Source organism: Panicum hallii, chromosome 5 (assembly GCF_002211085.1).
Source record: "Panicum hallii strain FIL2 chromosome 5, PHallii_v3.1, whole genome shotgun sequence".
Lineage (NCBI taxonomy): Eukaryota > Viridiplantae > Streptophyta > Magnoliopsida > Poales > Poaceae > Panicum > Panicum hallii.
The window spans coordinates 19,171,179-19,186,034 of record NC_038046.1 but is presented as its reverse complement, the minus strand read 5'-3'; the positions used below and the strand labels follow the sequence as shown (position 1 = coordinate 19,186,034).

The window sequence follows — 14,856 nt, the reverse complement described above, 5'->3', positions numbered from 1 at the left end:
CAGCCATCCAAACACACGGCTCCCTGCATCCAGGCAGCCTGGCTGGGCCCCCGTGCGGGCAACCGATCAGCCCCAACAAGTACAAGTACAAGTGGCAGACAGCGAACCGCTGACCACGGTCATATGGCAGCAAGGTCCGTAGCTCACTTCGCCCACCCCGCCGCCGCTGCTTCAGCATGCACGAGGACTGCGCCAGGTACCCGGAGATGCTGCACTCTTTCTTCGCGCGCCCGTGGCACAACCTCACGCTCTCCGCCTCTCCCGCACCGGCGCCGTCGCCGTCGCCTCGTGCAGCGACATATGCCGCGAGGGTGTCCCCGCTGGCGCTTTCCTCTACCGCTGCGCGTCCTAAGGGTTCGCTTTGCACCTGCGGCTGCCGCAGACGGCGTGCCGCGACTTGCACGTTGCACCCGGGCCACGCCCTGACGGCGGCGCCCACGGTGGGGGCCTGCGCGGCGCGGCGTTTTGCAGGCCCTGCTACGTGTGGGGCTACTGTTGCGCGGCTGTAAGTGGACCTCCACATCGCGTGCGTCCAAGGGCACGCGCTCGTCATCCGGCAGCAGCAATGCGGCTGCCATCGCCAGTGATGGTGCGGGAGATCGACGTGGAACGAGGAAAGAAAGGGATCCCTACGTGAGGTGATTGAGAGTCGTCTTTAAGAAATGGGTGTGGAAACCGTAACCACGATGCTGATGGAGAATTTCTCACTTGGTCTTCATGGAGAAGAAGTTTGGGACACTCATTGAGCTCCGAGAAAATGCGTGGGTGGACCCACATTCACTATACGCAAAATTGATTTATACGTCACTCCTCTCTCCTAAATCTATCTAGTCTGATTTGAATCAGAATTTGTCGGCCCAATACAATTGTTGGATGGACTTTGGAACTAATTTTAAATTTGAAAAATCTTGAGGTTTTTATCGACCTACTAATGCGCAAGTAATTGGTAAGTAGCTAATTTTAGCTATGATGGATCCAAACGGAACCAGCTAATACATAGCTAAACCTTTTGTAACAAGCTAAATATCAATTATCCAATTAGCTGGTTCAACTTAGTTAATTCCAGCTAATTCGCTAATAAATTAGCTGGATGGATCCAAACAGACCCGAAAAATACTCATATCTACGAAATACTACTGACAACCTCTTAAACTGAAAAGTCAACTGTCCTTGCTAGGAGCGCCAAGCTGGCTACCAACTACCAAGCAGCAATGGGTGAGATCAGCAGCGGTCTGACAATGCCATCCTCCCCGATCTGCCTGTTCCTCCGGCGCCCGTAGAGCGAACAAAAATGGCGGACACCGCCGGCCTGCGCGCCTCGCCCGCTCGCTCCACCATCCGCTTTATCAGCCTCCGCGACACCCAGACCCCAAACCTCCCCTTCCGCACACGCGCCGCGGTGCCCACCCGCGCGCGCCTCCGCTGCCACCTCTCCCACTCCATTGACTCCACTCCAACCCCGAGGTCCACCACCTCCGACCCCGACCCCGACCCGGACCCCGATCCCGAAGATTCCCTGCGCTTCGCCTTCGCGTGCGGCGGCGCTGGCGCGGGCGGCCGTGTCTACTCCGCCATCGCGCTCGCCGACGAGCTCCACGCCTCGCTGCCGTCCTCCCGCTCCCTCATCCTCGGCGCGCCCGCCCCGTCCCTCGAATCCTCCGCCGCCGCAGCGGCATCCTACCCGTTCGCGCCCGTGCCGCCGCGCTGCCTCCCGCGCGGGATCCTCGCCGCGGCACTGCACCTACGCCGCTTCCGCCCGCACGTCCTTGTCGCCACGGGGGGCGCACCCGCGCTGCCAGCCTGCCTGGGCGCGCTGCTCCTCGGCCTCCCCTTCGTGATCCAGGACCAGGACGCATCCCCCGCGCCCGCCACCCGCCTCCTTGCCCCCTTTGCCCTCCGCGTCTTCCTCGCCTTCAACGCCCCCGTGCGCCTCCTCCCCAAGCGCAAGTGCGCCGTCTACGGGAACCCCGTCCGCATGTCCATCCTCAAGTGCCGGGTGTCCAAGGCCGAGGCGTTGTCGCGCTTCTTCCCGAGGGCAGGGTGGTTGAGTGAACAGGAGGCACAGGTCCTGCTCGTGCTTGGAGGAGCGGAGGGGTCGCCCGAGATCAATGTCGCCGTGCTCAATGTCTACTATGAGATGCTCAGGAAGAGGAAGGATCGGTACATAATATGGCAGACGGGGACGGAGACTTTCTGCGAGATGGAGAGTCTCGTCAGGGGCCATCGCCGGCTTTTTCTTACTCCGTGAGTTCTCTTCATTCGGTTCACCTTCCTTTTGATTGCAAGTGCAAAGGATGATAGGGATTCATGAAATCGTCATGAACTTCTGATGGCATGCTGTCGGCTGTCCTACTAGCCAGTTTTTGATACTTAGCAATGCAGTTAATATTGTTCATCATTTTATTTTTAGGACCCCACTTCATTGGTACTATAATTGTTTGTTACTTTCTTTCCCTCACTTGTTCGCTGTTTGCTCAGCAGCAGGGCTAGCTGGTTGCACGAGAGTTAGTTCTGTCATGTTTCTCCATTTTAGTTAATGATGCAGGCACCCAAAGCTTTTGCATACTCTTGAAAGAAGGCTGCACTCTGAGTGAGAGCTAGTGTAGAGGTATGAGAAGGATTCAGTGAGCTACTAGGAATGTTGTACCTGAAGGGCTATTTATGAATGGTAGTTAGAAAAGAGATAGATATGGCATCCTTTGTTCATTGTACAAGGAGCAAACAGTTCTGGTTTTTGTTTGTTCTGATAACTTTATCCCGGTCTCAAATAGTTCTAGTTTTTGTTTATTCTGATAACTTTATACTGTTCTCGAAACATTCAATTGATTATACGCCACATGTAATTTGTTCTAGTCTGCATTGGATGTTCTAGGTTTCGTGCTATGATTCCAACATGATAAACAATTCTGAGGCATGTCAATGGCTCAATGCCATGTACTTCTGCATTGCATCTCTTTAATACTCTGTGTACCATAGTGATTCTGACAGTTTAAATGTATCTTCTTGTGAAGATTCTTGCATGAACTGGAAATGGCATATGCTGCTTCTGATGTTGTAATTTCTCGAGCTGGTGCAATGACATGCACTGAGATATTGGCCACTGGGAAACCATCAATTCTGGTATGATACATCCCATGGAGCTATTTTCATTCATTCCAATTTAATAATTTGATTTTTTTGCTTGATTAAAATTGGGTCTTATGAGGATGTAATTCTACCTGTTTTCAATGGCATACTTAGGTTGTGTACCTTTTATCTGGAAAAGGAGGTGGTCTTATAAACCGTTGCAATGGTCCAGAGTGCAAACTGTATGTTCTTCTTATGATAACTAGAATGTTTTGAAACTAAAAGCTTTTCATTGTGTTCGAAAATTAGTAAAGGACTTCAATTGGGATTAACCTTATGAGAAATCTTAATCATAATATCACAATGAAACATTATAGAAGAAATGTCAGCAAGGGGATCAAGTTTCATGGTTACAATCTATGATTCATTACTCATTACGCCACATACACCTAAGCTTTGCTCTCTTAATTTCCATCAAACTTGATTTTTGTTAGTCCTTCTGATACTAAGTTGGATGCTTGCAATCCCTGTTGCAGCATTTCTTAAGTTTATTATCATAGGCCCCTTCACACAGTGAACTTCAGCATCTATCAGCTATTATTGTGAAATAAGTTTTCATTCTGGTACTTTGTGGTGAGGTCTTTTATGGTACACAATACCACCACTTAGTGGGATGTAGTATAGAGGAGATCTATATGTTTCTATACTAGTCCTTTTTGAACACTAGTATAGACCAGTATTGTGCACCATAAAAGACCTCCTGTCTGGTACCTGTGTTCTTAAATAAAGGGGGTGGGGGTGGGCTGCCCCTTCCATGTCGTTTCTTTAAACATTCATTTAGTGGATTTATGTGCAAATATTTGTAGTAGTCATCCTTCTATACAAGTTTTGGTCTTTTTGCTGAGTCTCTTCACCATTTTATGTCTTTCAGATACCCTTGCCAACAATTCTGGATCACCACCAAACGAGAAATGCATATATCATGGCTGATATCATGGGAGCAAAGGTCATCACCGAAGATGAACTTGATTCTAGCAGTCTGACATCTGCAATTGATGAAATTTTTGGTATGTCTCATCTAAATTCAGTTTCTCGTGCTATTGGCGGACATTCCAAATTAACCGCTTATACGGACACAACAAGATCTGAACTGAATATATAAGATGAGTGTTGCGAATATATGCATATGTTTCAACTGTCTCATTTTATTTGTACTTCCTACCAGAATAATGTTTGTCTGCCAATGACCATTCCTGCTCATCATGCTGCGAACATGGTTTCTCACTTACATCCTGGGCTAGTGTCAAGGGCCGTGTGCGGCAAGGTCGCCGGACCTCGACTACGGAGCTCGTAGCCGCGCTCCGTGATAGCTACGGCGAGGTTGTTCCCCTACGTCGCGACGCACTCGCCGGGTTATGCCCCCTGGCTCGTGGTTTGAGAGAGAGAGGGTAGGAGATTAGACGGAATAATTCTTGCTTAACCCATCAACGTGCTGTTACAGGGAATATAAGGCCCTTGGCCATGCAACAACCCCAGAGCACTAGATCCTATAATTGAGGAATAAAAATAGAAAGCTATTCCCTGATTCCTAATCAGTCACAATCTTGGACTCTTCTTGCGTCGGTGCTGTGCGCGCTGCACGCTCGGCCGCACGCCGCACATCACGCGCTCTGCGACGCCTCGTGTACATATGCCCGTACATTACATCTCTCCCCCCCTCGAGAGGCAGCTCGTCCTCGAGCTGAAACTGAGGATACGTGGCGCGGAACGAGTCGACATCCTCCCAGGTGGAGGACGCTGGCGACGCCCCCTTCCACTGAATGAGGACCTGGCGCACGCCGCGCGCCATGCGGGACTTAACCGCCCGCTGAGGCTCAGGAACGATCGCGCCATGGCGAACCGGAGGAAGGGCTGGCGGATCCTGCGGCGGGGCACCGTAGAACTTCTTGAGCAGCCCAACATGGAAGACGTCGTGGAGGCGAGCGTGAGGTGGAAGAGCCAGGCGGACTGCGACGTTGTTGATGAGTTCGACGACGCGGTAGGGCCCATAGAAGCGAGGCTTGAGCTTGCCAACCGAAACTTGGGTCAAGGATGCAGAAGGACGTTGACGAAGTCGCAGCAGGACCCAGTCTCCTGCCTGGAAGGTGACCTCGCGATGAAGACGGTCGTAGTGGTGCTTCTGGACGGCCTGGGCCTGCTCGAGGCGATGCCTGATATCCTCCAGGAACTCGGCGCGCTCGGCAAGCGTGCGGGCCACCGCCGGCACCCGGGAGTCACCGTGCGCATAGGTGCGCAGGGAAGGCGGCTCGCGGCCGTAGACGACGCGGAACGGCGTGTCGCGCAGCGATGACTGGAAGGCGGTGTTGAAGACGTACTCCGCCCATGGCAGCCAACGGAGCCAGTCGCGTGGACGATCACCTGTCAAGCAACGAAGGTACATGATGATGACTTTGTTAGCTGCCTCCGACTGCCCGTCCGACTGAGGGTGAAACGCCGTCGTCATCTGCAGCTTGGTGCCACTCAAGCGCATCAGCTCGCACCAGAAGTTGGAGGTGAACACCGTGTCGCGGTCGGAGACGATGGACTGCGGCATGCCGTGCAGCCGGACGATCTCGGCGAAGAATGATTGAGCCACGGACTCCGCCGAGTACGGGTGCGCCAGCGGAATGAAATGCGCGTACTTGCTGAAACAGTCGACCACCGTCAAGATGACGGACTTGCCCCGGACGCGCGGCAGCGCCTCGACGAAATCCATGGCTATGTCCGACCAAACACCCTGTGGCACCGGAAGTGGCAGTAACAGTCCTGCCGGGTGGAGGTGCTCCGGCTTGTTGCGCTGGCACACTGTACACTTACGAACAAGGTCCTGCACCACAGTTTTCATGTTAGGGAAGTGGAAATCGCGTCGGAGGCGATGTAGCGTGCGCTGAACGCCCTCATGGCCCTCCTCATGGACCGCCCGCAGCAGCTCCGGCAACAGCGGCGAGTCTGGGGGCAGGTACAACCGTCCGCCGTAGTGGACCAGCCCGTCGGTGAGGGCCCATGGCGGCGACTTGGAACCGCTGCTGATGGCGTCCCGAAGGGCGACCAGCGCCGGGTCGGATGCATGAGCTTGGCGAAGGCGGTCGAGGAAGTCGAAGCGCGGCCCGGACAGCACCAACACCAAGCCCTCCGCCGGAGTGTCGCGGCGCGACAGAGCGTCTGCCACGGCATTGGTATGCCCCGGCTTGTACTCCACCGTAAAATCGAAGCCGAGGAGTTTCCCAACCCAATGATGTTGGGGGATCGTGGACAGCCTCTGATCCAACAAGTACTTAAGGCTGTAGTGATCCGTCTTGACCTCGAAGTGCCGCCCCCATAGGTATGGCCGCCAGTGGCGCACGGCCTGGACGAGGCCGATCAGCTCGCGTTCGTACGCGGCGAGAGCGCGGTGCCGGGGGGCGACAGGTCGGCTGAAGAAAGCCACCGGGTGGCTGTCCTGGACCAGCACCGCCCCAAAGCCGTGCGAGGACGCGTCGCACTCGACAACGAATGTCTTGGAGAAATCCGGCATGGCGAGCACCGGCGCCGAGGTGACCGCCTCCTTCAGCGCGGTGAAAGCAGCTGCCGCGTCGGGCGACCAGGCGAACCCCTCCTTCTTGAGCAGGGCGGTGAGCGGCGCGGCGAGGATGCCGTAGTTGTGCACGAACTTCCGATAGTACCCGGCAAGTCCCAGGAAGCCGCGCATGGCTCGCGCGGACCGAGGCTGCGGCCAGTCCCGCACAGCCTGCACCTTGGCCGGGTCCATGGCGACGCCCGCGGCCGACACCACGTGGCCGAGGTACGCGACGGAGGGCGTCGCGAACGCGCACTTGGAGCGCTTCACGAAGAGCTGGTGCTGTTGGAGCGCCCCGAACACGGCACGCAGGTGGCGTAGGTGATCCGTCCACGAGCGACTGTAAATCAGAATGTCGTCAAAAAACACAAGCACAAAGCGGCGTAAGAAGGGACGAAGAACGTCGTTCATCAGTGCTTGGAACGTGGCGGGGGCGTTGCACAGCCCGAAAGCCATGACCAAGAACTCGTACAGTCCGTCATGAGTCCTGAACGCCGTCTTGTGGATGTCTGCCGGGCGCATGCGGACTTGGTGATAGCCCGAACGGAGGTCTAGCTTGGTGAAGAAGCGCGCCCCGTGGAGCTCGTCCAGCAGCTCGTCGACGACGGGAATGGGGAACGCGTCCTTGACGGTGAGCGCGTTGAGCGCCCGGTAGTCGACGCAGAAACGCCACGACCCGTCCGGCTTCTTGACGAGGAGGACCGGGGACGAGAACGCGGAGTCACTGCGCCGGATGATGCCTTGCTCGAGCATTGCGGCGCACTGCCGCTCCAACTCATCTTTGTGCGCCATAGGGTACTTGTATGGCCGTACCGCCACCGGAGCCGCACCTGGCTTGAGAGTGATGCGATGGTCGTGGCTGCGAGACGGAGGCAGCCCCGTCGGCTCTGCGAAGATGTCGACGAAGGCCCCCAGGAGCCCGTCAAGGAGGTCACCCCCTGGTCCAGCCACCGTGGCCTGGAGGCGCGGAGACCGAGGTGGAGGCACGCCGGACCACAGCACGGTGCGCCCGTCCCGCTGGAAGGACATGGACGGAGCAGCAAGGTCCCAGATGATGGGCCCCAGCGTGGCCATCCAATGGGTGCCCAAGACCACATCGAAGCCGGCCAGGGGCATCACGTAAAGGTCGACGTGGAACGTGATGCCGTCGATGATCACCGGGGCTTGGCGGATGACCCCTGGACAAGCCACCCGCTCGCCGTTGGCCACCGTTGCCGAGAGCCCGGGGCGTGGTTCAATGGGCAAACCCGTCCGCTGTGCCCCCGCCTCACCGATGAAGTTGTGGGTGGAGCCGGTGTCGACGAGAGCGACGGAGGAGGCAGCACCCACGGAGACCCGGAGCTGGAGCGTGTTGCCGGCCGGAATTCCAGTCACCGCGTGGAGCGAGAACACCGGGGCGTCCTCGTCGGCCACGGCATCATCGTCGAACACCACGCCATCGATGAAGAAGATGCGTTTGCAGACGCGGTTGTGCCCCCGCGAGTACTGCTCCTCGCAGTTGTAGCACTTGCCCTGCTGCCGGCGCTCCGCCATCTCGGCCGGCGTGAGCCGCCGTGGGAGACGCGCCTCTGCTGGGGCCCCCGGAGGACGTGGCGGCGCGGGAAGGGGGAGGACCGGAGGTTGGGCTGGCAGTGCCGGCCGAGCGGGCGGTGGAGGCCCAATGCGGGCGGCTGGGCGAGCCGTCGGTGGGGCAGGCTTGTCGAGCTCCATCAGCTCTAGCTGCCGTGCCAGACTCATGGCGGCCGCCAGGGACCCGGGGTTGTGGATCCGGACGGCGTGGCTGAGCGGCGGAAGGAGCCCCCCCGTGAAAAGCTGAACCCGCTGGTGCTCATCCAGAGGCCCGGCGCGTGGGAGGAGAGCTTGAAAGCGATCTTGGTACTCCTCGACGGAGCCCGTGCGCCTGCACGCAGCGAGTTCGAACAGCGGGGCGGAGCGCAGGGGCGGACCGAAGCGAAGGTGGAGGAGATCCTTGAAGCGGCTCCAGCGCGGGGTGCCCTCATCATCCTGGACCTGGATATACCACATCTGGGCGCCCTCCTCCAAATTATACGAAGCCATCCATACCTTTTCCTCCTCCATGACCCGCTGCTGACGGAAGTACGACTCGCATCGGTTGATGAAGATCAGCGGATCGGACTTGCCGTCATAGCGCGGGAAATCCATCTTCTGAAACCGGGGAGGGCGGTCGCTGTGGTGTTGACCATCCCCGCCGCCGGAGCTCCCCGAGGAGGCAGACTTCTCCCGCCTCAGCGAGGCGACGTCAGCCTGGAGGGCCGCCACCGAGCTCGTGAGCCCCTCGATGGCCTTGGCCAGATCGCCGTTCATCTTGGCAATCTCTGCGTTGGTTGGATCAGACATGGGTGAGGTGGAGGAGCTGGTGGATGGTGGGGAGGGTGGTGGGGAGGCTTGTGGCGGCGCAGTAGAGGTTGATGCGGCGGCAGATGAAGCAGCGGAAGCGGAAGATCGACGTGACTGAGATACCAGGTTGTCAAGGGCCGTGTGCGGCAAGGTCGCCGGACCTCGACTACGGAGCTCGTAGCCGCGCTCCGTGATAGCTACGGCGAGGTTGTTCCCCTACGTCGCGACGCACTCGCCGGGTTATGCCCCCTGGCTCGTGGTTTGAGAGAGAGAGGGTAGGAGATTAGACGGAATAATTCTTGCTTAACCCATCAACGTGCTGTTACAGGGAATATAAGGCCCTTGGCCATGCAACAACCCCAGAGCACTAGATCCTATAATTGAGGAATAAAAATAGAAAGCTATTCCCTGATTCCTAATCAGTCACAATCTTGGACTCTTCTTGCGTCGGTGCTGTGCGCGCTGCACGCTCGGCCGCACGCCGCACATCACGCGCTCTGCGACGCCTCGTGTACGTATGCCCGTACATTACAGCTAGTAAGAAATATGCCTTACTTGAAGTTAAATTCATAGCTAATAATGCAACTGAAAGAGAGCTTATGTAATAGAACTACTTGAGAATCTAGCTAATAATTGAGTTTATATTGGAATACCATGATGGGACCATGACTAAGTAGATTGCTGTTACCTTTTTCTGGTTTATATGAATCCTGTTACCTTTTTCTGGTTTATATGAATCCTGTTCTTGTTTTTGTTCTTATAAATGCGCTCATCCTGGCTATCATCTCTCTCACTTCTGTAAGTTATTCCTGATCCAATTCCATTTTACAGGTGATGAGAAATTGATGGCCGACATGTCTCAGAAGGCACTAACTGCAGCCCGACCAAATGCTTCGGCTGATATAATTCGTCACATCTGTTCCCTGATTGGTGCACCATACCCAACATGAAACTTATTTAGACACTACAATTCATGCCATGACTACATTCTGTATTGTTGGTTGAGACACAGCAGAATGGCATCTTGTTCTTGATGTGGAAATGAAGATGTGATACATTTCATAATTCACTTGAATGATGACAAAGTGATTTGGGCCCAAAAAGATCGGGAAATAGTGCCTCAGGTAGCTTTCTCCTGTCTCTGATCTACAATATTCTTTTTTATTTACGTAAAGGTTTCATAAATGAGTGCTAGAAGGCAGAAGCTGCCTCCTGCCAACTTTCAAAATGATCTTGGTCCTGAATGATCCCTTTGTATACTCCGATACTTTTGCTGAATAAATGATCAACTTAAGATCTTTTGCATTTTCCTCAATGTAAGTTCCTCCACTCTGAAACAGAACAACTATTTCCTAAAGTTAGGTTGAATTAGCTTGAGTATAAAATGTTCAAAAGAGTAGTGTTTTACCTATTCAATGTTTAGAGGAAGACAAGGAAGTAATAAATGAACATCTCCCCTGTCAGCTGCTGGATTTCCTTGCAAATATCTTGGAGTGCCACTCTCCTTACGCAAGCTTACAAGGTCCCAAATACAACCAATTATTGACAGAATTGCATGTGGTTGGAGTGCAAATTCTTCATGTGGTTGGTTGCACGCAACAGGTGTTGGACAGCCGATGGACTTAACAGAAGGGGTCTCCCACATCCGGAACGCTGCCCTCTTTGCGACCAAATGGATGAAACAATTTATCACTTGCTCGTTTCTTGCGTCTTCACCCGGCAAGTTTGGTTCAGGTTGCTACAAAGTGTGGGCTTGCAGATTCTAGCCCCGCAACCTGACGAAACTTCCTTTGATGATTGGTGGGAAAAGGTGAGTGAGAGAGTATCAGGACAGGTCAGAAAAGGGCTAAATTCTGTCATCATTCTAGGGGCATGGTCAGTTTGGAACCATCACAACCGTTGTGTATTCGATGGAGGTCCACCTTACTTGAATGGAGTTTCTAATGTGATCAGAGAGGAGCTGCGTTTATGGAATTTAGCCGGGGCTCGAGGAATTTCTTATCTCCTCGTCCTAGTGCCCTCACAAGAGCAGTTGGAGTCCTTGGTCTAGTTTTAGGTCTTGGTGCTTTAGAAAAAGGCTTATATTTCTGATAGTATAGGGGATTTTTGTACAGGTTTACCCAAAACAAAAACCTGTGCTGTACTTTTGGGTTTCTTTACACCTTTTCTCTTCTTAATATATTGATACGCAGCTCTACTGCGTGTTTGAGAAAAAAAGAGTATAAATATGGAAAGGTGGTATTTTTTGAAGTAGTGTCACATGAGTTATGCCTGCAGGAATCTTTAAATCATGTATTAAATTTATGTTTCCCAAATTGATGTCTCGGTAGTGGCATCGTATGAAATATGGTCCTTGCTAACCAGCATGAAAGCGTACAACTTGACAATGTTATAGTCATTGATAAATAACTTTTCCAAACAAGTTTGAGCTACAAAGATAATAAGTTTGAGCTACAAAACGGCGATGCAAATTATGATGTTTGCTTATTTCTTTTTGGCTGTGAAATGATCATGTTTACTTTAGCAACAATGTTGAGCTATTGCTGTTGATTGGTTATTGTAAAATTTAGTTTTCTTGATAAATGGCATGCAAAGGCCAGAGGGTGGTACCATGAAAGTTTTCCTATTTTGAGACCTCACAAGTTGTGACATAAACAAATCATGAAGGTGTCAACAAATTGAGGTTGCTGATCATTGTGCAGACATATATACTTCAGAAATGCACTTGTTCAACAATCAAACAGTTCAACGAGGCACCAAAGTTATAAAGCTAATTCTGTATCATATACAATGTCCCAAACACATCATCACTGATTTATGTTGTGATGCTTAACAGTGTATACATTTCCTGTTGGATACAGTTTATCTAAGATAGAATATTTACAAAGGACCTGTTTTGCAGCAACACTGATAGATGGTAGAATATGATCCATGGTTATTCAGCAGTAATCCATTTGACAGTGGCGTGGACACAGTATATGATGACCATACAATACTTCCCTGACGCTTACTTTGTGCTCTGGATTCTCTAGAATTTAACAATCACCCTGTACCCCTAAGACTGTGCACTGAAACTGGCATAAGTAAATAGAGACATAATTCAATAATGATGTACACAACAAATTATTATGATCCAGATCAAGCTGATGAGAATAATCATGGAGGATTCTTACACAAGTACTCTCTCCGTTCTAAATTATTAGTCGTTTTGGATTTTTTCTAGATTCATAGATTTTGCTATGCATCTAGTATTTTGCCTACATAGCCCAAATTATATATGTAGATGCATAGCAAAACCTATAAATTTAAAAAGACCAAAACAACTAACAATTTGGGATGGAGGGAGTAGCATTCTATTTCAGAAATTATAATTAGCACTCTTTATATCAATCATGATTCTCAAAGGATAAAAAGAAAACACATATTTGCAACAGAACTTGTATGGAGAGCAAAGCAGACTTTGGGAACGCAATTCTGATACCAACAAAAGAGGTGCAGAGTTACTACAACTGCAGTTACAGAGAACCCAAAGTTAATGCCCAACAACCAAACCTAGCATCAGAATTTATTCAGCACAAAGCTTACATAGGATAACTGAAAACGAAATTCTCCAACAAACAGTAGGAACAATTATTGGCCATGAGAACTGAGGAAAGATCCATCAGGTCCTTCGTATTCAATTGACAGAAGTCGGTTTGTAGTCGATTATGAGGACCTTTTCTGATAGAGGCAAGAATACATTTGCGAATTCAACATGCGCTGGGTGCTCGATGTACTCCTTGACTCCTTCTGTGCTTTCAAATGTGGACTCAAACACATGGGTGAACCCTTGATGCATGTTTTCGATGCTCACATCAGTTCCCCTGCAGATCGATGGACACATAAAGAAACCGACAGTCAGAAACAAGTAGAAACTTTGCATCAAAGATTTGACAGAAAAAGCACTACTGAAACTTTTTGACGGTTTCACATGATCTTGCCGATGCACTAAAATTTCTAGGATTTGACGAACGGATACATTTAAGGCTGCTGGGAAAATCACCCTAGAACACATCGACCATGCCTTATGCTCCAAGATCATGTACTGTGTCCTAAAAGAGAAATAGTGGTAGCAGTTACATAGTTCTCTTAAATCCGCTGTGGATCCTGGATCCGAAATCTAAGAGAAATCACAAGGCTAACAATCCTGGTCAGTGATGGGACACGGGGAACCCAATCCAAAAGCCCGGCACCCAATTCGTCGAGCATCTGGGGCGCGTCATCACCGTCCTCACTCACAGCACGGAGACGACACCTGATCAGGTAGCTACCAGTCCCGCACAGGCAAGGAGGCATAGGCAACAGTTGGCATGGATTCGAATCTTATCAAAGTCTAGCTAGTAGGCTAGTAGCTGCGGGCGTTACCAGTGGAAGACCTTCATGGAGGGGACGGCGTCGACGAGCGCCGCGTAGCCCCGGATGAGCTGGTCCAGGCGCTCCGGCGTCACCTCCTCCTTGAAGCGCGCCAGCAGGATGTGTTTCACCACGCCGCCGCCGCCGCCAGCCGCCATCCTTCCTCGCTGCTTCTCTGCCGACGCCCCCACCTACTCTCCTATGGGGCTCCTATATATCTCTTGTGGCGCATGGTTAAGTAACTCACCTATGAAACCCACCAACGCCCATCTGATGGCTTAGGCCCTGTTCAGTTCCCAGCGCAAAAACGCAAAAAAGATGTAAACGCAAAATTTTTGAAAGAAACTTGCTAATTTAAAGTACTAAATGAAGTCTATTTACAAAATTTTTTGCATGGATAGGCTGTAAATCGCGAGACGAATCTAATGAGCCTACTTAATCCATATTTTGCAACAGTGATGCTACAGTAACCATCCGCTAATTATTGCTTAATCATGGATTAATTAGCATCATTAGATTCGTCTCGCGATTTACAACCCATCCATGCAAAAAGTTTTGTAAATAGACTTCATTTAGTACTTCAAATTGGTAAGATTCCTTTGCGCAAAATTTTTTTGCGTTTACAGGCGCCGAACTAAACAGGCCCTTATTCAACATTTTACTGAAAAAAATGTTGAACCAACACAAAATGTTGAATCTCAACATTTTTTCCCCACCTTCTTCTCCGGCGTCGGCAGGTGGCATGGGGCCGGCACAGGCGGTGGCGTGCAGGGCCGGCACGGACGGCGGCGGCACTACGGGGCGCGCCGGCAGGCCGCGGGAGCAGCAGCGCGGGCAGGGGAGGGCCGGAGGTGGTGCGGTGCGGCGGCGTGGTAGCCGCGGTGGCAACGCGGGTAGGGGAGGGCTGGCAGTGGTGCGGCATGGCGGCAGCGTCGGCCCGCGTTGGGGCGGTGGCCCGGGCACGGGAGGAAGGTGTAGGTGAGAGAGTGTGAGGGTTAGGGTTCGAGTATGTTGATCCAATGGTTGTACATGTTTGCACGAATCTCAAACAGTGGAAGGTGGGGAAGAAAAAATCTTCCGAAAGATGTATAGGATTCCGCTCTCCTATAGATGGCCAAACAGGCGGCCCGGCACAGGCCCGCTAAGGCACGGTTCCTAAACGGGCGTGCCGTGCCAGCCCACGGGCTGACCTGTCGGCCCCGGCATGGCTCGAATGTGCTTTGTGCGTGCCGTGACGGCTCGTTTGGACAGCCCGTCTAGCTCGGTCGTGCCGCGGCGCCATCCTCCACCCGCGTGGTGCACCTTGCCGCCATCCTCCGCCCGCGCGCGGCCGCGCCTCATCACCGTCCTCCGCATGCCAGGCCGCGCCTCGCCGCCGGTCTGTGCTCACGCGCTGCAAGTTGGGAGCCTGAAGCAGGGAGGGAGAAGGGAGCCACGGGCGGCGG

At 52.5% G+C, this 14,856-nt stretch overlaps 2 protein-coding genes across 6 annotated transcripts; one reads left to right on the top strand and one right to left on the bottom strand.

Moving 5' to 3' along the window:
- Positions 1-1,222: 1,222 nt before the first annotated feature.
- LOC112895630 (UDP-N-acetylglucosamine--N-acetylmuramyl-(pentapeptide) pyrophosphoryl-undecaprenol N-acetylglucosamine transferase) lies at positions 1,223-11,272 on the top strand. Of its 5 annotated transcripts, none has more exons than XR_003229240.1 (6): positions 1,223-2,244; positions 3,012-3,120; positions 3,998-4,133; positions 9,851-10,143; positions 10,484-10,541; positions 10,622-11,272. XR_003229240.1 is itself a non-coding variant. In XM_025963608.1 (4 exons), exons 1-4 carry the CDS (start codon positions 1,292-1,294, stop codon positions 9,967-9,969), a joined length of 1,317 nt encoding a protein of 438 aa, XP_025819393.1. In that variant the 5' UTR covers positions 1,223-1,291; the 3' UTR covers positions 9,970-10,334. The 5 variants fall into 5 exon arrangements, 1 of the variants encoding a protein (XP_025819393.1); XR_003229242.1 differs by adding an exon at positions 3,241-3,308 and having other exon boundaries at positions 10,484-11,272; XR_003229241.1 differs by lacking the exon at positions 10,484-10,541.
- Positions 11,273-12,390: 1,118 nt separating this feature from the next.
- LOC112891449 (stress-response A/B barrel domain-containing protein HS1) lies at positions 12,391-13,629 on the bottom strand. Its single transcript, XM_025958312.1, has 2 exons — positions 13,424-13,629; positions 12,391-12,882 (listed from the first exon to the last, which is right to left on the bottom strand). Exons 1-2 carry the CDS (start codon positions 13,567-13,569, stop codon positions 12,696-12,698), a joined length of 333 nt encoding a protein of 110 aa, XP_025814097.1. The 5' UTR covers positions 13,570-13,629; the 3' UTR covers positions 12,391-12,695.
- Between the last annotated feature and the right edge of the window lie 1,227 nt (positions 13,630-14,856).